At 32.9% G+C, this 25,951-nt stretch overlaps 1 protein-coding gene across 1 annotated transcript; it reads left to right on the top strand.

Moving 5' to 3' along the window:
- The first annotated feature begins 10,806 nt into the window (after nucleotides 1-10,806).
- Nucleotides 10,807-24,094, top strand: LOC138696841 (transcription factor Adf-1-like). The gene is made up of 3 exons (XM_069822286.1): nucleotides 10,807-11,229; nucleotides 17,017-17,199; nucleotides 22,796-24,094. Exons 1-3 carry the CDS (start codon nucleotides 11,041-11,043, stop codon nucleotides 23,213-23,215), a joined length of 792 nt encoding a protein of 263 aa, XP_069678387.1. The 5' UTR covers nucleotides 10,807-11,040; the 3' UTR covers nucleotides 23,216-24,094.
- Nucleotides 24,095-25,951: the final 1,857 nt, after the last annotated feature.

The following is a 25,951-nucleotide window of genomic DNA, read 5'->3' as shown; positions in this document are numbered from 1 at the left end:
CGGCCCCGAGGTACCGGGTCTTTCCCGGGGGTAAAAGGCGGTCAGAGCGTGGTGCCGACCACACCACCTCATTCTAGTGCCGAGGTCATGGAAAGCATGGGGCTCTACCTCCATGCCCCCCAAGTGCCTTCATGGCATGTTACGGGGATACCTTTTACCTTTTTTAAGGGTTGAGGAATCACGGAAAGCTATCAATGCCGTGCAAGTTTCAACTGATGCAGAGGAAAGACTAACACTGATATTAAGGTAGGTGCATTATTAATTATCTATTTTTTTTAAGTACGTATATAATCCTTTGAAAAGGTGGAACAATTCAAATATTTTGGAGCAAGAGTAACAAATATAAAAGGCATTCGAGAGGAAATTAAACGTAGAATAAATATGGGAAATGCCTGTTTTTATTCGGTCGAGAAGCTTTTATCATCCAGTCTGCTCTAAAAAAAAATGAAAGTTAGAATTTATAAAAGAGTTATATTACCGGTTGTTGTGAAACTTGGACTCTCACTTTGAGGGAACAGAGGTTAAGACTGTTTGAGAATAAGGTCCTTAGGAAAAAATTTGAAACTATGAGGGATAAAGTTACAGGAGAATGGAGAAAGTTACACAACGCAGAACTGCACGTATTCTGTTCTTCACCTAACATGATTAGGGACATAAATCCAAACGTTTGAGATGGGCAGTGCATGTAGCACGTATAAGTGAATCCAGAAATACATATAGCCTAATAGCCTAGAGTGTCAGTTCGGAGGTCGGAGGGAAAAATACTATTTATTTATTTGTTCATTCATTCATTCATTCATTCATTCATTCATTCATTCATTCATGTAATAAGTTCGTATCAAGAGCAAAACATGTCTTCTTAAAATAATTTATTAATGAAATAATTCATCTGCTTAGAGTAATTAAGAAGTATTAACAACTACTGTTTTAGCGGTATGCATTTTGACTTCAAAGTGTAACGTTACAATAGAATGTATGTACATATTTTCTCTTCTATTTAGTAAGTAATTGTATTTATTCTATTCTTGCATTTCTTTGCACACCAGATTTCATATTATGCATTAAGTCTTATTTCCTTTGTTGTTACCTGTGTTCATTTGTTAATCTATATACATATTGTGTTATGAAGATAAGTGTAATAGAATATGCAATCAATTGTAGGCCTATATTAAACAAATACATTAATTAGGTACACATGGTAAATTTCCTTCAATTGTTACTCCGTTTGTGTACACAGAAAATGCCAGTGTTCTGTCTAGCGTGCAAAACATCAGGGGCAACCGGTTGAAATTCGAACATTCAGTGGGATGCTCTACGTATCTTGACGGATGCTCTCTGACCGGTCGAATTAAAACCGCTTGTAAGCCTTATTCTGCAGTTCTCTAACACGAGAGTTATACCCATTTGTGAACGAAATGACAGTTTGGAACCTATTTATTATTATTATTATTATTATTATTATTATTATTATTATTATTATTATTATTATTATTATTATTATTATTATTGTAAAGTAACCATACAGAGGTGAGCCTGCCTGGAGAGAATAAAAAATAGGTTGCAGCCGCCAAATTACTCTTCAAGGAACGACCACTCATATAAATTGAGGAAAAGAAGACAGAAGACCGACACTGGAAAGTTTTCTTTTCTCAATCGTACTATCAGGGACTGAAATGCTTTACCTGCAGACTTACTAAAGGCTTTACCAATAACCAAAAAATGTATTTAAAATAGGCTTAAGGACTTTACTAATAGACGGTAGTATATTATAACACTATTTAAAGGGTGTAATTGATATTTGTTATTGAAGTGTTGTATCAGTGAAGAAGTGTGTTGTATCAGTGAAGTGTGAAGTGTGTTGTGTCAGTGAAGTGTGTTGTGTAACGTGAAGTGTGTTTCTGTCAGTGAAGCTTCATAGTTTATAGTGGCAGTGCAAAGTATTTGAACAGTGAAATGTTCTTAAAGTGTTAGTGAAATCAGGATAGAATCAGTGAAATGTGTCGTAGTTCCAGTGCAGTGATTGAGTTGTCAGCGAAATGAGTGTAGTGCTGAAAGGTACTTGTGCAGGTATGAACATATCACACTCGTGGGTTTTAGTTCGAACTTAGGGTTAAGATACAAATTAGATTTACTTTAAATGAACTATTTTAAGTGATCGTTCTTCATTTAATTTAGGATGCTCCCTATTATTATTATTATTATTATTATTATTATTATTATTATTATTATTATTATTATTATTATTATTATTATTATTATTATTGTAAACCGTTATTTGAATCCTGTAAAATTCTTACTCTTCCATCGCTTTATGTATTGCAGTGTTTGTTATATACCAAAGTGAATACTGATAATTTTCCTTTGAACTTGCATTTTCACGAACACCATACGAGAAGTTGTAACGATATAAGACTTGATTTATCCAGATACAAGACTACACAAAACAGTTTTTATTATATGTCTCTGAAGTTTTATAATAGCTTACCAAACTCAACTAAAAATTTAAATTACGATTCATTCAAATCGTTAATTAAAAGAAAATTATGTGATCACAGTTTGTATAGCATTAATGAATATTTTAACTTGGCAAATAATTTTGTATGATTTTATTTACATTGACGTTGCTAATGCATAATGTATTTATGTCCAAGCAATAAAGTAGCTATCTGTCTGTCTGTCTGTCTGTCTGTCTGTCTGTCTGTCTGTCTGTCTGTCTATCTATCTATCTATCTATCTATCTATCTATCTATCTATCTATCTATCTATCTATCTATCTATCTATCTATCTATCTATCTATCTATCTATCTATCTATCTATCTATCTATCTATCTATCTATCTATCTATCTATCTATCTATCTATCTATCTATCTATCTATCTATCTATCTATCTATCTATCTATCTATCTATCTATCTATCTATCTATCTACCTACCTAGCCATCAATCCATCTATCTATCTATCTATCTATCTATCTATCTATCTATCTATCTATCTATCTATCTATCTATCTATCTATCTATCTATCTATCTATCTATCTATCTATCCATCCATCCATCCATCCATCCATCCATCCATCCATCCATCCATCCATCCATCCATCCATCCATCCATCCATCCATCCATCCATCCATCCATCCATCCATCCATCCATCCATCCATCCATCCATCCATCCATCCATCCATCCATCCATCTATCTATCTATCTATCTATCTATCTATCTATCTATCTATCTATCTATCTATCTATCTATCTATCTATCTATCTATCTTTATTATTAATTGTATTTTTATTAATTATTGTGTTTATTATTGTCATTATTGGGTGTACTTAGTTACCACTGCCACCGGATATATAATCATTTTCAGTGTGAATAAATACATACATACATTGTTTCCCCCTGCCCCTGCTCCGTACGCCAACGCTGCGCTGGTCGTCCCAGTTTTTTTTAGGAAGGGGTGCCCTTTTTTGAGCTATTGCTAGCACATCCCTGATGTTGACTATATTATCTGGGACATTATGGGAGTTTAACTACTGAGTGACGATACAATAAAATATAAACATACACGACACTTATTTCCCAACAGCTTCTGTAATCTTCCTTGACGCGTTATTTCTGGTGTTTAAATTACGAAAATCTTTGTGCTCATGAACATAGAGAAAACGATAATAGTCGACAAGTTGTTCATCGTCTTGATTACTGAACCCTTTTCTCGACATCATGAAAGAATCAGTTCACTGATAAATAAATCATCCAAGGCCGTCGCGAGGTCACTGCTCTGCTGGTCAGAGTCGTGGCGGGAAGACTTAACACGGTCAGAATGGTTGAGACGCGACAGCAGTGTTGCCAACTATGTCATAGTTCCTGACCAATTATCTCCTAGAATCTGATTAAATCGGCGATGATCCCCATCACATAGTATTTAATATACATTCATTAAAAAAAACTTAGAGCCTTAGTTATGACACAAAAGGTATGAATTCTTTAAGATTGTTTGAACCAAAATGCAACACTGTTACAGTATTTAATCATAGTAGTAATTCAGGCCCAAGAATATATAACAAATTTATATTTAAATATCCTAATCTTGTCAATTCTAATAGTTATAGTATTAAATTTAAAAAGTTATGTATGGATTTTATAAAAATTGAAAAAATTGTAAATTTAAATTTATATACTATAATTGCAAATTGTATTGTATAATTATTAATTATAATTGTATTGTATAATTATTAATTTCATTTCAGGAATCCGCCCCTGAGCACGAGTTTTACTCTTTCAGAGGCGAGCTAAAGTTTCTCTGTATATTTTATAATTTATGTTACAATTATTAGAAAAATAAAGAATAAATTAATTAATTAACACTTTCAAATTAATAGTGAAATGTTGAATTCTCCGTCTTTTGAGTTCACTAATACAACCAGAACACATGGAATACCATGTAATGTAGCCTACTTGGATTGTATAACAAATTAAAGTGAAAAAAAAAGAACCAGAATATGAAACGACGCAATAGTAATAATTCGCGAATGTGTTCATATCTCGCTATTAGAACTTAATTTCGCAATTTGTCGCGATTCTTTTATCCACATATTATTAATCAGAACCACTTAATTCGTAAAGAATAGTAAAAGTTTATTGTACAGTATATCTATTATGTCGTGATTTTCGCGATCTCCATAAATACCCGGCCCTGATTATAGAATTGAATCGTTCGTTGTTGAAAGGAACTAAGTCCACATTTTTATAAATTTCATTTTTTTTTATCGATTTGTAATGTAGAAAGCAAGCTGCATCTGTTGGTGTTGGAAGGAACTAATTACTCATATTTCTTGTGCTTATTTGAGATGGTCAATCTTGTCATTCGGTGTTGAAAGGAACCGACTCTTGTAGATAGTGCTTTTCAACACGGAACTACGAAGATTCCAGGTTGGCGGCCCTGTGCTAACAGTATATTCTGCCTCCAATATTTCGCGGGTTTTATAAGTGGGGAAACTTATTGTTGATTACTAGTTGTTTGTCGTATTAAATGTTCAGATTTGATTATTCTATACTTGATAACAGTATCAGATAATGGAAGACTGAATACACGAGAAATTGTAATCTTATTAGTCTATTACAGGAAACCTATCCTGAAGGACGAGTTACAATCAAAACAAGCAAACTATGAGATGTGAGTAAAGTTTATCGTTATGTTACTAAATCAGGAGATAGCAAAGATTTCTATGACTATTACACTCTTACTACGTCATACTACTTTTGCCCAATAAAACGGTACGAAAGGACGTATTTCAACCAATCATGGCGGCTTATCGCACAATTTTATCGCGTCCCTAGCATTTGTTTAATTTTATCGCGTCCCTAGCATTTGTTTATTTTTATCACTACCCTAGCATTTGTTTCTTTGTTTGCCAACATTTCAAACTGCACTGGTCTGGACGTCAAAAAACAGAAAATTACAAACCACTCCAGTCGATGCACAGCACTTTCAAATATGACTCGCATTGGCATTCAAGAACAAGAATTAATAAAGATCACTGGTCATATATGAAGAGCACCAATTGGAAATCCTGAATAAGTTGAGGGATACACCATGTACATCAACGAGTTCACTTCTTTTACGCACACGTCCAATATTACATCAACTGAACCATCAACCACTAAAACATTCAAATTTGAAAATCGTACTTTCAATAACTGTTTCTTTTAAATTGTTCATGTTTATTTTTTATTTCATCATCGTTAATTAAAACGTTTCTTGTTTATTTCATCATCCCCAATTAAAATTTTCTAACACTTGTTTATATTATTTAGCTTATGTTTGTTATAGCTTCTGCTATATGATATTATGGATAGTCACGTATCAGAGATTGTTTAATACTAAGATTTATTGAAAATCATCTGTCAAGTGACGTTGAGTACTGGGATCCGGATGATTGAAGTGGAATGCAAATGTTTTAATAAAAATGAAACTGAATCAACAAAGCCTTCTTGACTAGTAACAGTCCACAGAGTTCAATGATGATTACATAGTTGGCAATACTGATACCGGTAACAAGAAAACATAATCATAAAACACTACTGCCATCTAGCGTAATGTTGAGACGGTACAATAATACATTTGAAGACAGTTGTATTTTCGTAAGCCAATTAATATTTTATTGTATTGGAGTACTTTGTTACTCTAATCTTTATATACTTTCTTCTAATCGTGTAATAGTCAATTAAATCCCACTCGAGTTTTGATCTTCTCTAGATAAATCAAAACCTCTAGTGAGATTACTGTTGATAAAATATTGCAATGGCCAACGGAACGAAAAGAAAACCTACTTTATTGAAAACAATAATTATTTGTACTGTTGTTCTGTATTTACTCAATAATAATAATAATAATAATAATAATAATAATAATAATAATAATAATAATAATAATATATCGGTTAATTCAATCAAATAATATGGATATTTTAAAAACTTTGTTTTGTTTTCTGAGTTATTCTTATTACAAAGGTGTATGGCTACTGTAAACATTCTTTGTATTTTGTGAAAATAATGTATATTATACTGCACCATGCAAGTAACATCTTTCAGAGTTGATTTTTTTCTTAAGACTTGCATTACAGGTCATTTAATAAATTCCCAATTTGTTTTATAGGCCAAAATGTGTTTACATTTTTATAAACAGAGCATTTCCATGTTGAAAGGAACTAAGTCCAATGACGTGTTTTCTAAATTAGAAAGATTCTAATGACTGTGCGAATATTTTTAAGAGTCTAAACTAATTCTGTATGCCTATATTTTATGTGCACAATATATTTTGGTTTAATCTTCGATAGATTACTCACAAAACAGTTTTTTTTTTTCGATTATCTCAAAACTTAAAAAAAGTGGGCTTGATTCCTTTCAACAATAACCGATTCAATTCAATGTCTGTTTACATAGTAACTGAAACTAATTTCCATATTAACAGACTATCGAACGCACGTGGAGAGTTCCCGTACTGCAATAAGATGACAAATCACGTTACCGTAGGCTATCACAGCGGCATAATACATTTCACATTAAATGTTTGCGTGAAATTTTTCTTATCTGGATTTCAGTACAGAGCTAATCGAACTGGTTGTTCGCTCGGCGATGATCGCCACAGCGGAACCACAGCTTTAAGCTGCATCTACACGGTTCAATTTGCCATACGCGTACGCATGCAAGGCCCGTAACACACTTGAAGAGTTTTCGCTAGCGAGAAATGTGTTGCGAGAAAGAGGCGAAAAGCCTTCCTCCACACACTTGGCGAGTTCTCGTTATCACAGATCACACCTCGCTATTATCATCTATGCACTGCCTTCATGCAGAAAACATTTTTCTGATTATAGTAATCACTCGTTGGGGGAAATATTATAGGTTATGTATTTACGTATATTGACGTACTTAAATATATAACCTGTAAGTGTACTTTACAAATTACGTACGAACGCTTTGTTGAATCTGAGTATTCAGATGATGAGGAAATGGAGTTACATGAACATATTTTGTTCATGAAAAGAAGAAGTAGGCCTAAAATTAAAGCCAGAAATATCTGAAAATCACATTGTATCTTACGAAAATAAGGGCGAGTTTTGGACACTGGTTTCGATTTGAATGATGATACGTTTAGGCGTTATTTCAGGTTCAATGGACCACAGTTTTTTTTTTTTTTTTTTGCCATTCATGATATGATAGAGAATTCTTTGCTATATTCTGATTAAAATTATGTAAACTGTTAAGACATATAGATACATTATTTCAAATGTTTAATCAATACTATTAAATCTCATAAAAATAAAATATAGCCCTATTTATTTTCAGATAATCTGATATTTGTCTCCAGATTTCTTCTTTAAGTTTCGTGTTTTTATAGTTTTCATCCCGTGTATCATATAAATAGGCCTACGGGTGACATCGTACAAGTTCGATAAATTTCTGACTGCAATTACACTAGTCTGCGATGAAATTCCTGCCTCCAAAGTTTTAATGTTTTTAGGGTATTTTTAGCATGCTGAAATCAAATTCAAGGCCAAAAAGTTCCTATCACGTACCATTTTTTTGTTATTTTAATTTTCTTATAATATATTACGACAATTTATAGCGTAATTATTTAAACTGTAATACTTTAACATATGTAGGTTTAATATGTTAGGATATGAAAACCAAATGTATTCAATATATTTTTAAGGTGTTTATATTGAAAACCAAGGACACTGGATGTTTCTTAGCAGATAGGGGGTGCAAGCACATAAGGAAGTTAGGGCGAAATAACGTGCAGCCTTGTCATTATTTTTATTTGTGAAAGACAGAAATGTCAGCCACTCCTTGGTGAGAGACTGAACTAAACTCGTCTAGTTTCTCTCACATTTCATTAGTCTGCGTTTCATCTGGAAACGAAGCGAAATCAGTTTGAAGCTTTATTGTGGAGTAGAATGTTGAAAATTTTTAGTCCAGTAAGAAAGTATTTACCATGTTGCATCGCGGATGTCTAAATAATCCAGACCACTTTTGTTATATAACTTATGTAGGATATACACATTGCCTAAGCAGAGGTGTAATATTACAGATTTTGTGAAAAAGTCATACTTGGAGACCAAAGTAAAGCTTGGGCACCACACAAAGTATGTAGAGTATTTACTGAAGAATTTCGTCATTTGATCAATTGGAGAAGACCGTTGCTATCTTTTGGAGTACCTATGGTTTGGAGAGAGCAGTCGAACCATAGTAAAGACTGCTACTTCTGTTCGTGTGATGTGAAGGGGTACGATTCTAAACATAAAAATGAAATCGTGTATTCAGTTGTTCGGTCAGCCATTTTACTTGTGCCTAATGTAGCAATCCCTGTGGGACCAGAAAATCTTAAACAAACATCATTCTATTGGTACTGACAAAGTGAAATAGGCTTTAAATACTTTTTCTCCGAAGATGATAATCTTGTATATTGCAGTAATGTGAAAGAATTTATGCTAAAACTTGAACTTCCAAACTATGACCTAAGTGACTGGAGACTGTTCATTGATGCTTCCAAGCGAAGTTTAAAGGATTTCCTCCTTCATAACGGTAACATTTTTGGTTCAGTGCCCGTTGCCTATTCAGTGATCCTAAAAAAATCATACACAAATTTGCAACTGCTGTTGTTGCGACTAGACTATAAGAACACTAGTGGCAAGTTTGTGATGATTACAAAGTTCTTACTATGTTCCTGGGTCAACAATCTGGTTTTACCAAATTTCCATGCATTCTTTGCCTGTGGGATAGTAGGGCACGAGTTGATCACTGGACTATGAAAGACTGGTCACCTCGACAAAATTTGGAAATCGGTTGTAAGAATGTTGTGCGCCAAAGACTTGTGAGTTCTTCCAAAGTTGTGCTGCCATCTCTCCACATCAAGCTTGGCTTAATGAAACAGCTTGTAAAAGCTTTAAATAAGGAAGGAGGCTGTTTTAAGTACATGTCTGGTGCAGCATTTAAAAACAGTATGGACTTAAAGGAGAAATCGGCATGGATTTTTTTTGTGTGAAGTTGTTTTAAAATTTCTTGGCAACAAGGACCCTAATTACCGAAACATTGTGGCTAACATGCTTGCAGCATACAAGGAATTTGGTTGTAACATGAGTATCAAAATTTTCTGTTTTCTCAGCTAGATTATTTCTCCGAAAATCTAGGCTTTTTCAGCTAAGAGTAAGATTAACGATTTCACAAGGATCTGCAGGAGTTCGAAAGAAGGTACCAGGGACGCGGGAGCATCAGTATGCTTGGTGATTATTGTTGGATGTCAAAGCGTGAAATATCTGAAGAGAAACATAAAAGAATGAGGAACAGGAGGACTTTCTCCACTAAGAAGCAAGTGGTGTAATTTTTTGTGTGATACATTGTGCTCATTTATACATCCAATATTGAAGTAAACAAGACAAAACAAAGCAAAAACACTCTAGTGACATGTATGAACAACCCTACACATAATTTCAGCAAGTTGTGTCTTTTAAATATTATTTTTGAATTTGAAATAAAAAAGTGAAATGAAAAAGTTGTTGATGAAATTCACGTAATTATAAAATACATTTAAAGTGATTTTGCAAACAAACCTGACGTGATAGAAGCAAACGGATTGAAAATTCGGATTCAGCACATCGACATTATATAAAATCACATTACTTAGTTTAGGCAACAAACACAAAGTTGAAATTCGCAGGCTAGTGTTATCAGCCACCTTTCCTCATTATCAAATAAAAACAATACAATTCATCACCACCTGTGATATCGTTTTCTACATTCAATCGTCATAAAGAGTAGCCTATAAATGTCAAACATCTTTGATAAATGTGTCAAGAAAATTCGCTGAGCTACCGATTCCGGCGAGAAACTCGCGCGAGGATTTTGCCTCGAGCGAGAATCTCTTCCAGTGTGTGAACGTCCATTTAAATCCATGTTATCAATTTTTTTATTTTCTCGCAACACATTTCTCGCTGGCGAAAACTCGTGCAAGTGTGTTACGGGCCTAAACTAGGAAGAACATTGAAAGAATAAAGCTTAAAACGCGTTCAATTACGATGCACGAAGATTTAGTGTCTACATGATGGGCCGGTTTTAATGCCATCTTAATTAATATTAAATATCAATCTTGCTTGCATTGTTTGAATGTGTAAAGTTGAAGGAATCCAAATCAGCCCAGAATCAGCTGCATATCGCCTGAGTTGGCGACACTGCGCGACCGATCGGACCGTTGTCATGACGTCACGACAGCTGACTGCCGAGCAGTTTCGACTGCTAGCCGTACTGCTAACCGCCTCGGTGGGCACGAACAACGAGCGAGAGCGAATACGTTTGCTGACTCATTTCCGTTAGCAGAGCGGCGCAGCGAATGCGAACCCAAGAGCCCTCTCGTGCGAACTGCCGTCATTCGGTTTGCGATCGATTCTCATTCGGTAGTGATCCGTCGCTTGTCGGCACATGAAAGAGAATTCGCATTCGTTGTGCATGGCATATTTTCACTTCATCGTAGTTGGATGTGAGGATGGAACAGTATAGCGACACACAAGCTTGCAGCATGTCGAGATATAAATGGACAGAACAACTTATTATTAACCTCATTGAAGCATACAGAGACCAGGAAGTTTTGTGGAATCCCAAGCATCCAGGTTATCACATTCATTCGAACAAACAGGATGCTTGGGAAGATATCGGACATATGTTCGGCTGCACGGTAAGCTTCTATTATTATTATTATTATTATTATTATTATTATTATTATTATTATTATTATTATTATTATTATTGCTAACCTAGAGCTGAGGTAGTTTCCTTCATACTCCACTTATATACCTTGCATATATAAATCTGTGACAGGTTAGGTTTGGTTAGTTTAAACTTTAATAATGCCTTGTATTTATACTATCAACTGCATCTCCACAAAAAATCTCTTATAAATTCAACGATTTTGACTTCCGAAATCACCGGAACTGCCTCAGCTCTAGTTTCACCATTATTATTATTACTATTATTATTATTATTATTATTATTATTATTATTATTATTATTATTATTATTATTATTGTATGTCTTCCTGTTAACAACTATATCAGTGTCAAGGGGTCCGTTCACACTTCTCTCTCCCCCCCCCCCCCCCAAGAAGCATTCGGGCGATTGGAGAAAAGAGGGCGTTTTAAGGGAGGGAAGAAGCAGACGCGGAATAATAGAACGTTGAAAATAGTAGCTACTAGATGGCTCTTGACTCTCCGTGCGTTCTTTTTAAAGCGGAGCTTAGAGCACTGCAGCAATAGACCTCTTGTGCAGCAAGTCCATTTATACTTTCGCTTTTGTTTCGCTGCAGCCAGCGTTGTACATTCGGTGCAGCAACTCATACGAGGTTTGCTGCACGGTACATCATGGCGGAATGCGCGTTTTGATCTTTCGCAACGTTTATTATTGTTAAAATCTTTTGTACTACAAAGTGTATAGTATACTATTCGATGGCCATTGCTGACTATACAGTACTTGTAATGATATTTAGTACCGGTAATTAAATTACAACTCATCTTAAGAGGATTTGACCACGTAAAACCACATTAAAACGCTATTGTAGAAGTCCATGCCTTAAGGGGGGGGGATAATGACATTTGATATCTTTTTCCTTAACTGATACATAATTTTAATTTTGTATGTAGAAATATCATTGCTGTAACAAATTAAATTGGAGATTAAATTTTGGAAAAAAAAAAATGGGGTGTGACCAAATTATGGAAAGAAAAGAAAAAAAACAGCATCTAGGAATTCACTAAAATTAAGGTTAATTTACCAGATTCTTCTCACAATTTCCGGAGACATATCGATATAAGAAAAAAACTACCTTTGACATTTCTGTTAGTTTGCCAGGCGTATACTGGTTAAAGGGTTTGGGCTACCGCTGACCCTATTATTACACAAAATATATCTAACAATTACTTTAATTTTAATTACTATGGTAAAACTAATAATACAAAATTATTACATTATGTTATATTATAAACTTTTTCTTTTGTAATTTCCTTGGGCTACCGCCGGTAGCCCCGGTAGCCCGCAAAATACGCCCCTGTAAAAATTGCCATCCACTTTTAGACAGGATTGGCATGATTTGCCTCTCGGGCAAAACTCACCTGAAAAAATTACATTACAAATTATTCTAATAAAGCTGCAAGTGGTATAAAATCTTCCATTATTAACAATTCCAATCATTTGTATTACAGTATTATATAAGTAGGTGCCTATCATATAATAGTATACCAGTCCCAATTTTAATTTATTATTGTAAGAATTTATTAAAATGCCTAAAGTAATTATTATTTGTTTAATATTTAGTTGTACAATCCACCAAAAATTCCTAGAATTTACAAAGTAGTAGCCAATGTAATAATTAAATCATACTGATGGAATAACAGATATTTCAAACAAGTTTGCAAAAAAGAAGAAATGTAATAGATTTTTATTTGACATATATAGGCAAAGGCAACACTTAATCTGAATATCGACATTGTCACTAACCGCTAATTACAAGTCACCAATCCCACTCGCACAGAGGTAATCAGGTAAATTGAATGAGGGAATCCTCTTGAAGGAAGTCCCAGATTCAGTTCTCAGTGTAATCGCCTTACTGTGAAATATGGTTTGTTAAAGTTAAACCTACTTTGCGTTTGGGCAGGCCTATAAAATTTGAAAGTGTTAAAATTCATAAATAGTAATTTTATTAACATTTTTACGTGGATAAATGGAAATAACGGTAATTTTTTCTGAAATCCGAAAAAAAAAAAAAACTCCAATAGGCAGATGGTTTTTGAAAAAAAAAAACTCGGGTTTTCGCCGATCCTGCTTTTAGATTATTATTTTTACACACGTTAAAGAATTAAAATGTCATTCTATTTACACATTAAAAATGTTCATTCTACCTAACTACTACTTAAACTGCTGGAATTTTCAGAAGAGTGAATTTTTTTTAAGCCAGTCTTCTCTGGATTCCAATTTTGCATCAAATTCCTAACATGTCATATTGAAGCTGATTAAGATAGCAAGTATGGCTCCAACAGTTTCTAAACTCATTCTGGATTTTTTTTGGATCTTCACAACATTTTCATAGAAGAAAAAATTCTCTTCACTCAACATTATTTTAAGAAAAATGCGGAGATACTTCGATCAACTATTGGAATTGCACATAGAAAATCATTTTCTCGGACAGCATTAAAAAAATTTCACTCCATTTTGAGCAAAAAGTAGCATTTTCTTCATTCCACTTTGCTATTTTCTCTGGTCACATATTTCTTCAAGCAAGAAATTTTATCAAATAAATTATTTCATCTAGCTCAAGTATATCTACATTGGAAAGGCACCGTGATATTCAACAGCATTTTCATAAAATTATAATAATTAACACTTAAAATCCGGGGATATCTGGGGACAAATTATTAAATTCGGGGACATTATTCTAGGTACGAATTTTGTTTGGGGACAAAAAGAAAAGTTCCGGTAACTTTAACTGAAATGGATATATCTCAGCCATTTTTAAAGATTAATATGACATTTTACTCATAAAGGAGTACAATTTTGATACAGGATTTCAACATTTTAAGATAAACAATTACATTTTAAGACTGAATTTTAGAGGAACTTTTATACAAATATGAAGGCATATTTTTCTAATGTAACAAAATAACAAATTTCTATTCCATAAATGACTAAAATAATATCTGTACCAAATATCATGCACGTAACATTAACAGTTTCGAAGATATATAACTTTTTGTGTAGAATAAAAAAAAAAAAACTAAAGTTACGGGAAATTGCAATCAAAGTTTTGTGTCATTTAAAACCTGTGCAGCAGAGCTTTGAAAATGACGTCACAACAGGTGAAAAAGCCATAAATGCATGTTAATTTTATGTAATGTATTTTTTACGTATCAATGATTGTTTTCAATGATTTTTTTTAAATTTACTTAAATTATCTTTTTCCCTTAATCATCGGAGCTCCGCGGTAGGCCTATGTATCGAAATTCGGAAAAAATTCATATCCAATGTTGCGAACCAAAAAATATAGAACCTCGCTACAGGTTTAACAAAATTCAACTACGCAAAGTAAAGAGTGCAAATAACAAAATAAACAATTAAAACATAGCGTTTACTCCTAAATTTAATCCTTGTAGTTTACAGTACTGCCAGAAATGAAACATAATAATTAAACCTGAAAAAATGGTAACTATTGAATATCGTATACCTCTTAGTTGTTATGGTATATTATATCACAAATTGAAGCCGTAGATGATAAATCACTGGCAGGTAGGTTAAAAATTCCACCAATTGAAATTTCAGTATAATAATAATAATAATAATAATAATAATAATAATAATAATAATAATAATAATAAATCACTAACATGCGAAAAAAAAACAATCCACAGCATTTTTATCGCAGTTTTATAAGTCATTGTCAACGGAAGAATAAGTGCATTCTTATCACCCCTTGCAAACCGAAATTGCCCAAACGTTTAGCAACAATTTACTGGATATGATAGCCAGTAACTGTCATTGATTTTCAAATCCAATTGCTCTCTAACAAATTACTTAGTTGACGGATTTAACACATTTCTCCTCAAATCATATGAGACATTTAGTTGCAAAATCAGATAATCACTAAAACATAATTTTCAGTACGAAGGAAAAACGTTTGCAAGGACCAAGGATTTGCAACCAATACTATTTTTCATCATACAAATCCATGAGATGTATCTGGTTTTGGAACATAACAGTGCTATAACAGTTGTAGAATCATATGAAGATATGAAATATAACAACTAATTTCGGAAAAAAAAAGTGATGTATCTGATTTTGCAACTACACGCCATATATCATATATCATATCATATCACATCACATATCATCGTATCGTATCGTATCATATATCATATCATATCACATCATATCATATCATATATCATATCATATCATATCATATCATATCATATCATATCATATATCGTATCACATCGTATATCATATCATATATCATATCATATCATATCATATATCGTATCATATCATATCATATCATATCATATCGTATCATATCATATCATATATCATATCATATCATATCATATCATATCATATCATATCATATCATATCATATCATATATCGTATCATATCATATCATATCATATCATATCATATCATATCATATCATATATCATATCATATCATATCATATCATATCATATCGTATCATATCATATCATATCATATATCGTATCACATCGTATATCATATCATATCATATATCATATCATATCATATATCATATCATATCATATCATATCATATATCATATCATATCATATCATATCATATCATATCATATATCGTATCACATCGTATATCATATCATATCATATCATATATCATATCATATCATATCATATATCGTATCATATCATATCATATCATATCATATCATATATCGTATCGTATCATATCATATCATATCATATCATATCATATCATATCATATCATATCATATCATATCATATATCGTATCATATCATATCATATCATATCATATCATATCATATCATATCATATCATATCATATCATATCGTATCATATCATACCTAACTTGTACTCAAAGTAACGAAACGCAGGACTCTACTTAGCTATAACACGAAAAGTATTACGGATAAAAAAGATCACCATATCATTGAGAAAAGTACATTAACAAAAATCACTTTTTCGACTTCCGAAGATGTATATGCCCCCTTAATAATATATTTACCAACCAACATTTTATTACCTTCAATTTATCTTTCTCATGTACAAACTTAATATTGACTATCCCACAAATGTTAGCCCGTAAAGAACTTATTTCATTATATAAACGGAATTACCAGTAGGCCTATACTTAAAATCTCCTCCCACAAAGCCAATTACCATAAGTGAAAAGTGAAAACTGTATCGTTTCTAAATACTGGCTTGCAAGAAATAAAATCTTCCAAATAATGAAAGACAATTCTACAGTTATGGTAGACAGAAGTTCATCTACACTAGCTTGTTTCAAACATGTTCCAGCTAAGTTAACTGAAGTAGAAAATTTTTCAATGATGAAAACTGTTCTATGTGATAGAAGGAAAAATTTAACATCAGAACATCGTATATAAGAAATTAAGGTATTGGGGCGGGCAAGGTGGATTTACAGCCTTCGTAGTGATCACATTGGCCCTGGAGTGTTGTACTACAATTTATTTTGAGATTATTTTCAATTATTTAAGTAGGCCTACGTTTTTTCTCCCGTGTGTGGTGCGTAGCATGATCTAAGATTATTATTATTTTTATTATTATTATTATTATTATTATTATTATTATTATTATTATTACATAAATAATTAAAAACATTTCTGAAAAAAAAATTAAAATTATTTTTATTTAGACTACCTATTTTTATTATTTTCTAATACATATTGTTGTTTATTGTAGGCGAATGAAGTAAAAAAGAAATTTGATTCTTTATTGGCATCTTTTCGGAGGGAAAGGCAGAAATCGAAGAAAACGGCAGTGGGAAGTAATAGAGTATACAAATCAACGTGGTTCGCATACAAACATATGGCATTTCTCTTGGATAAATTCAGTCGAAGAAGAGCAACAGCAACGGATACATTCGTAAGTGTAATGCATTAATACTTTTCTTTTTTATAAATTGCAAGCATTTCAGAAGTTTAAAAGAGGACGTAAAACAGTTTCTTTGTAACTGAGTGTTCCTAATAAGTCAGTGTTTGCTTTCGCCTACAAACACGAGCCTAGCGACTGCTCTAGGCCTATAAATAATAATAATAATAATAATAATAATAATAATAATAATAATAATAATAATAATAATAATAATAATAATATTGTATTTGTTCATTTTTAAGTCCAATATAGTTGCAGTAGATACGTAACTTATAACAGTATTAGCAAAGAAAATGTAGGTCTACCTAAACATTTGCTGCTAGCATCTAGTTCATTTATTATTATTGAAACATGGCATCACTATGCTTTTAATGTTTGGAATATAGTACTAATTACTGGATAAAATATATATTTTTTAATTATTAACCAGTCTATGTTTAATGCATTTTTTCTAGAGTTTTAGTGAGGTTTGATATAAGTGAAATGAGTCTATAATAAAATTATCCAATTGTTCTTATCTTGTGATTTATAAATTGAAATTAATATCGTATTCTTTAAATTACTGGGATAAAAAGGCCTACTCGTACCCTGAGATAAACACAGATTAAAAATCAAGATTAAGGTACCGGTAAATAAAAAAAAACAAAGCAAGAACACTAGACTTTTTGAGTAATTAATTATTAGTCAGGATATTAAGAGTCATTATAACAAAAGACGTCTCTTGACATCAATGACGTCTTCAGCGCTGAAAGATGACAATTTCCTGTTCTACACGTAGAAGTAGCAATGCTTCCAACTTGTCTTGTTTTTAGTTTATTTTTACGACAATGAGTTTTGAAAACGCACTTTCCTTGAGCAACTAGTCACTAGCCTGCTCTGGATATAATTATTATTATGATAAAGATGTAAGACAAGCAACTCAGTGCGACTAAGTGTTGAGCAATAATAATAATAATAATAATAATAATAATAATAATAATAATAATAATAATAATAATAATTTTATGTATGGTATTCTCTATCTATTCCCATCATCAGAAATATTAATTCGCACCATGTTGATGTGTGAATCGTTTCGACCATCAATTGCATTGTTGTATCAAGATTGATGGTACAAGGGTAAATAAATAAATAAATGCATAAAGAAATTTTACTTGTACCAAAAAGAAATAATTTAGTAGGGGAGAGTTGGGTAGTATCGGACATCGGGTAATATCGGACAGTTTCTTTCATATACCACCAGATGGTAGTACCTGAATGACATGGTTACGTTTCTGTATACGACATCACAGAAACGTAACCATGTCATTCAGGTACTATCATCAGGTGGTAGAGGAAAGAAACTCACTGTCCGATATTACCCGATGTCCGATACTACCCAGCTCTCCCCTAATGCAATAACGATGTATTTTCGCAATACCCTATTCCAATCAATTAACCATTATGTAGAGCTAGTAAATTGACAATGTTTTGCCGCTTTATGGTGTTTCAGCTCTGACGTCAAAGTTCTAGGTCAGGATATCATATACATTTTAATCTCATGCAATTATCTGTCGTACTTTTCTATACATACAGTATTCCTGATGCGTAGGAAGCCAGGTTGGTTTGAACCTGGCCAGTTTAGTTTGAACCTAACCAGTCACCATAACAATACTGTTATCCTGAATGATTTGTTATAAACTTTTTCAAATATAAGTTTAAATAAATATGGGTACAGAAAACAAGTTAATGTAAACTGTGCAAAAATGTATAAAAGTAAACTATCCAAAAATATTTAAATGTAAACAAGGAAACTGGCATATTATAATAAAGTATGAGGGTGTAAATACAGTTAGGCCAAGTATAAAGATCTATGAAAAATGCAGAATCATTCCTTTAACATAATATGTAACAAAACACATCATTATCTATTAAGTATGTGCCAATTGACGTAAACTCAGTGAACTTTAAATCCTATAAATACGAAGTGAAAAGAAACACGTTTATAACTGAAGCGTGCATTTCCATAACGTTGTAAGTGCCGAAACCAGGAGAATCTATTTTTTTCACATATATCAGTTGTAGGTGCCCTGTTTGACAATATTACGAAAGGTTATGAAGAAAGTGCTGCTCCAAGTAATAAAGTAGTGCACTTTCAGGTTGTGAAGTTACAACGTTGGATGTACTGTATAAAACTAATTTTGTTCCTACTGTAAACTTTACAAATTGGCACTCACAGCGTTCTGGAAATGCACGCTTCAACTAATTACAAAATAATAATAATAATAATAATAATAATAATAATAATAATAGTCTAATAATAAATAAACTTTGAAAACCAACCGAGTGAGTGTGTTCATCTACAAAATTATAGATGGTTCTGATATACAGCAGACATTCCTAGTCTTCATCAAAACTGAAAAATTTATGGAATCACAAAATAGCTGTTTACAATGAACTTGAAAATCAACGGAGTAACTTTATTGATACATACAGCAGGTGAAACCCCACAATTTGGAACATTTTTGCTGCACCACAAACCACAAGTATGGCTAAAAAAATGTAGTTTATAAATTATTTAATATTAGCCGTACCCGTGCGCTCCGCTGCACCCGTTAGAAATAAATATAAAGTAATTACATAATTAAAATAGGACGTTTGATCCAGGGAACAACGTTTACAACAGCGCAAGATAATCTGCTTCGCTCATTACCCAATTTTTTTTGCATTGCATTTATTGCATATATATTTTATGTACTTTAACACGATTCAATTGAGCATAGTTAAAATTTGAATTATAAAATAATGGATTGCTAACCTAACGTACTATTACTGCATACTAAATCAATACACTCTCGTTGTTCGTTAATTCTCTGAGATTAAAATGAGTGTACATAAATATTATTTTAAGAAATACAGAAAACGAATGTACAAAATAGCCTATCAAATTTTCTGTGCATAAGAAGCTATTTTAATCTTACCTGTCCTCGATTTACTCAGACGTTACTGTAATAACATTATAGCATTATGTCCATCTAGAGAAACTACACTTTCCAATGGTGAAATAATAATTAATTATACAGATCGGTTAATTTAGCTTCTGATATTACTTCATACAAACACAGAAACATTCTCTGTAGGCTATGTTTAATAGCTTTCGATTGATGATGTCCAAGGCGCCTGTTTCAATTGTTGTTGTCCAAGGCCCCTTATAGACGAAGTCATTTGTTCTTAATTCATTGCACCGTCTTAGATGGCGTTATTTTAATTTTAAAACTCATTTATCTCATTAAATATCAGTCCTATAAAAATGTTGTAAAGAATAAAACGTATCGGAAATCATTTTTAAAGAAACTTTCGTTATGTAACATTTTTCACAAAAATCAATAATAAGCGAGATATTTCGATTTATTTAATTCAGGCCCCCTTATAACCCCCCTTTAAATAAAGTATTTTGAATGCCATATAGCCTAAAATCTAAGTTACAACGAACTTAATTTATATTCCAATTTTCATATAAATCGGTTCAGCCATTATCGCATGAAAAGGTAACAAACATACAGACAGACATACAAACAAAAATTTCAAAAATGCGATTTTCGGTTTCAGGGTGGTTAATTATATATGTTAGGACCAATTATTTTTGGAAAATCGAAAATTACCAGAAAAATTTCGGCTACAGATTTATTATTAGTATAGATCAGTAAGTGTCAATCGCTTTGTCACCTTTAAGCGTAAAAATTGCCAAAGACTGCAGCCATTTTATTTTCATTAATCGTCTTGCTTTTATCGCCAATACGCACTTAGTTTATAATACTTAAACAATGAACTTTCGGTACGACAGCGAACATAATTTCATCGACACACACTTACGTTATAACTTACAACATTCATTTACATTGAAAATCGATATCATCACAAACACGTGGTTTTGTAACGTAGGCCTCCGCTTAACAGTTATTTACAGTGTTGCCGACCCAAGGCTCCGGTTTTCTATGTAGATGGCTCTGTGCCAGCGTGCGAAATAACATTCCCTAGTAACTTTCATTTAAAGAATGTTGGCAAGTTCTTCAAAGACAAACGATGCTGTCAACATAATAGTTAGAAAGTAACTCCCAGTTGTTTTTATTTAGAAATAAAGTTCGCAAAAGAAAATTCAACCTGACAACTAGATAATTAATCACTATAATCCACCAGCGTGTGAAGCAATAAAGAGAAAATGGTTAGGTTTCACACTTAGGTTATAAACTAGGAAGAATCGAACTATATACATACTTAGTAGCATAGCAGCGAGTGAGGATGAAGTACTGACAGTAAACACTTCAAAATGTGACGGCATTAATGGAATGGACTATATTATTGAATATTTTCGCCTATACTTCGATTTAAAGAAATGTTTTACGTCTGAGGCATGAAATATATTTCGAGATATAAAAAATTCGAGTAGCAGAACTAGAACAAAATGTTATAGACAATTTATTTACGATGTCATCGGAAAATTAAAGCTACCTCGAGATATCGAATGTTCATAATACAGAAGTTCAACTGTATATGCCGTTTTTATAAATTGAATGTGTGCATGCAAGAAGAAGATAACTCAAAAAGTGCAAGTTTACAACAGAAGGTTAAAATAGTTTTGTGGTCGTATGTCTTACTGCACAATTGCGACTATTCAAACTCTGATTACAGCCTATTAGAATGCCTGGAGAAGTGTGATTCTTTGATGCAATATGGAACTATAATCTTTTCGCTGTAAGAAAAATCCGATTATAAACAATAGCACGTGACTGAAGTGAGGCTTCATTGGCTGCAGCTTGACGTCATAGATTCTCAGTACGTGATCCCGCCCACTGTTGTACATTCTGTTCCATGTTAAATATTTCCCGTTACTCGTCAAGTAGATCTAACCTCACTACTATGCATTAGTTTGCTTAGGAAACTTTTACTTTATAATTACTGCAATTAAATTATTTGAAACTTACGTGTAAGGTCAATCACTAACGGACAAAGGAGTTATTCCTTCCAGGATGCAGAAGCCATACTACAGTACCACGTGCTTATGTGAACAACTACGAACTCAAGTGACGCCAGCTTGTTACAAGAACAGACTACCTCGGTATTACTCTTGGTATTCATCCGCGTTCATAGTAAATAACAAAATATTAAAGTAGCTTTTCTTTTACATAGCGTTTTACATATAAGTGAAGTTATATTTTTCATCGTATTTAACAACTAGAATTCAATTTTTTATTTTGAAATAATAGAAGATTATGGTTTCCAAATATGGAACTATATTCTCCTGCGTCGTGTGAGTGTTTCGACTGGGAGCCAATCAGGGGTATGACAGCAACGTGCTTGTGTTTACATTAGGATTTTCCTTACAGAGAAAACAGTATACTTACGAACTATACAAAAACCCAACAAAATAGAAATCGCATTTTTTGATGTCTTCTTCTTGCATGCAGGCATTTAACTGTAGTTGCAATCATTTTTATTTTCAGGAGTTAGTAATGCATTTGTTTGGAACAAATATCAATATTTGTAACAATAAGTTTTCTTTAATTTTAGGAACTCATAATTACATTTATGTGTTTTTAAATTATTTTAGGAGTTCCTGAGTTCCTCGCAAGAACACGAAGAGGAAGAAGGGCAAAATCGAGACATGTTAGATGAGTTAACATCACAAGACTCCAATGATGGCATGGTCTCGAATGACGGCATGGTTTCGAATGATGGTACGGTCTCATGTTCAACACCAGCGCCTTCCACTTCTTTCACTCCTATTAAATTAGAATTCTCGGGAAAAAGGAAAGTCAGGGAAGAAGATGAAGAAGAGGAAGATGAAAGGATTTCGGAAGCATATGAAATATTAAACAATAATCTTCCCACGAGAGAGGAAAAAGATGCGAGCAGCGTATTTGGAGAATATGTTGCATCTAAACACCGCGGATACAGTAAGAGAATAAAATGTATCGTGGAGCATATGATTAATAACATACTCTTCGACGCTGATATGGGGAAGTTTTGAGTCAACTTGGCAGAGAGAAGTTTGTTCCAACAACATGCTGCAATCAAATGAAGTAACTAAGTTACAAATAGAAGCAGTGATCTTTAATCAGGAACCTGAAGCTATCACCCCTAAATGACAGTATTATCCAGGTGTCAAGGTGACCTTTTTGCGCACAAGTGAAACGAAGAGCCAGCAGTTGCGACATGGCAGCATCTCTGCACGTGTGTACCATTGTAAAACAGCGCTCCGTCGTGAATTTTTTTGGGAAAAAGTTTGGCAGCAAAGGATATTCATAAAGAGATGCTGGGCGCGTATAGGAGCATTGCTTGCCAAGCCATGCTGCCTAAAATTGGGTGTAGAGGTTCTCTGAAAGGTGGACAAGTAACGAACACCGTTGGTCGGCCAGTGGAGATTGTCACAGAGGCAAATGTGTACAGGTTGGCGATTTGATCTGAACAGACAGGATGAAGGGGACGATATAGGTACTAGCCCGGATAGTCACAAATAATGAATCTTGAGTTTATAATTATCAACATGAGACGAAGCGTGCATCAGTGCTCCAATCAAGTCGTCATTGATACACTCGTGCAGAGGTACTGCGATTTTGTAACTGCTGCTTATTTATTTCGCTTATGCACACAACGATAATATTGCCATATAGCGGTGATAGTTACAGGCGCCTTATTAAAAAATGCTAAGTCGCTATTTCAATTTGTTACTTAACTCTTCGTCAGAGTTTGAAATTTAAATAAACAATTACAAATGTAATCATATGTGTATTGTTTAATGAGAGTATTAATTAAAATGTCTGATTGTATAAATAAAAATAACGTTGAATTATTACTTGTGAATTTTGAGTTTAATAAATTTAAGGAAAAAATAAGCTAATTATTTAGTATTTCTTTTTTCTTAATTTCATTATACTTATTCATTCCAACTTATATTTTGTTCTTCACTTGATTCTCTACTTTTATCTTCGTAATTATCCCTGTTTTGTAATAATATTGTATTGGTTTTGTAATTTTATTGGATCTTTGTAATGTTCCATTTAGTACAAAATAAATAGGCTATTTATAGGAATCGCCCTCGAACACGAGCTTGCTCAAACGGATGTGCGCTACGTCAGTAATATGTATTTATTTTATATTGTAGTAAATACTAAATACTTATCTCAATCAAATCAGCCAGCTCTTCAATTGAACGGAGTTACGCAATAAGAGACCAAGCGCCAAAAATCTGTTTCGAGATATTGGCCATTGAAATCTGTTTTTTTTTATAAAAACATTTTATGCAAGAAGTATTATAACATTCATACTATTACAAAAAATATAGCACAAATAATACCAAAAAAGGCTAACCGATTTTTGATAGAAGACCAGCAGTTGAATGAATATTTCAAAGCAAAATAAATAAATAAATTTCATGCAATAAACGAATTCTTGCTTATAAATAGCAACAAAATTCAGATATCGAATTCTTGATTTTTTCAGAGTTAAATTAGCCTGCCATCAACAGATTTGTGCAAATATCTATTTTTTTTTTCCAATTGTCGGTTGGCCTATTATTGCGTAACTCCGTCCAATTATAGTTCACATCTGTACAATCCTTGAAATCAGCTGTTTCGACATTCTGAGCAAATATATCAAACTTGTGCACAAATCCCGTTGCCAGAAATCGAAGCGTCTTTCATGAACAGATACTCTCAAAATTTTGTCGTTCTCGCAAATTTTTGGCCCCAGGTTGCAAGTATTATTACGAAGTCTGTTGCTGAAGTTCCCATTCATTTCGGTGTAGTACAGGGATGCAAAACTGTACTCAAGTTGTGACACATGTCACAAGCCGGAATACGTGACTCATTCCTTTCTTTTATCCCCACACATCATTGGATATGGTAGGGGGAGAGGGAATATTTGTATTCAGTGTACTTGCGGACGTCACAGATACGTAATTCAAGGTCAGGGGATTGTGGACGGGAAACAAACTCTTTCCCCATGCTTCCACCCCTCTCTTCCCCAGTTCTGCAACCCTTGTGTAGTAAATCACTGCCTCTATGCGATCGTGACTACCAAATAATTTCGTCTGCTACCTTCTGTTAACTGTCTAAAATAACAAAGACGGAACTTGCGGTTATTATATCTTCGTTCGACATTACTGCGGACAATCAACGAACGCGAATGTTCTCTGTTCATTTCCTGTTAATTCGTATTTGCTCCGAATAGAGAACAAACAGCAAATGTTTTCACTCGTTATTCGTTGGTTGTTCGTTCTCTATCTTGTGTATAATCCATGGCATAGAGGAAGAAGTTGTGAGATTATAGACTCACTGTTCTAAGAGATAAGAATAGTATTGAATTAGTGCTTTTTATAAAATCGAAGAAAAGTTTGAAAAACGAGGAGAGCGAATTTTTCAATTTCCGAGATTTTGTAATGTGCTTAACAAACGTGTATTGTACAGTATTTTCTTCACGATAGTATATTTTTGATAATAATATTTTTAAAAATTTTAATTCATACAGTACGTACATTACACTATGAACAGATGACTGATAAGCAGTCTGGCCAACGTACAAACTTCACCATCGATTTCAATGTGAAGGAATAACGTTGTAGGTGGGACCATATTTCTATTGAAATAAAATAATATTAATTCAAAATGATATAATACGAGAAACGATTTTTGACAGAATATGTCTGGTTACATGAATATATTTTCTCTACATGGCATGAAACACATTTTTGTTTAAAATTAAACAT

This window comes from Periplaneta americana, chromosome 3 (genome assembly GCF_040183065.1).
Source record: "Periplaneta americana isolate PAMFEO1 chromosome 3, P.americana_PAMFEO1_priV1, whole genome shotgun sequence".
Taxonomy (NCBI): Eukaryota; Metazoa; Arthropoda; class Insecta; order Blattodea; family Blattidae; genus Periplaneta; species Periplaneta americana.
This window is presented reverse-complemented; position numbering and strand designations above follow the sequence as displayed.

Bases quoted from the DNA above. Each gene is read 5' to 3' on its own strand.
- LOC138696841 (XM_069822286.1), top strand. From the start codon at position 11,041: ATGGAACAGTATAGCGACACACAAGCTTGCAGCATGTCGAGATATAAA. The intron at 11,230-17,016 runs GTAAGCTTCTAT...TGTTTATTGTAG, and splicing joins GACATATGTTCGGCTGCACG to GCGAATGAAGTAAAAAAGAA. The intron at 17,200-22,795 runs GTAAGTGTAATG...AAATTATTTTAG, and splicing joins CAACAGCAACGGATACATTC to GAGTTCCTGAGTTCCTCGCA.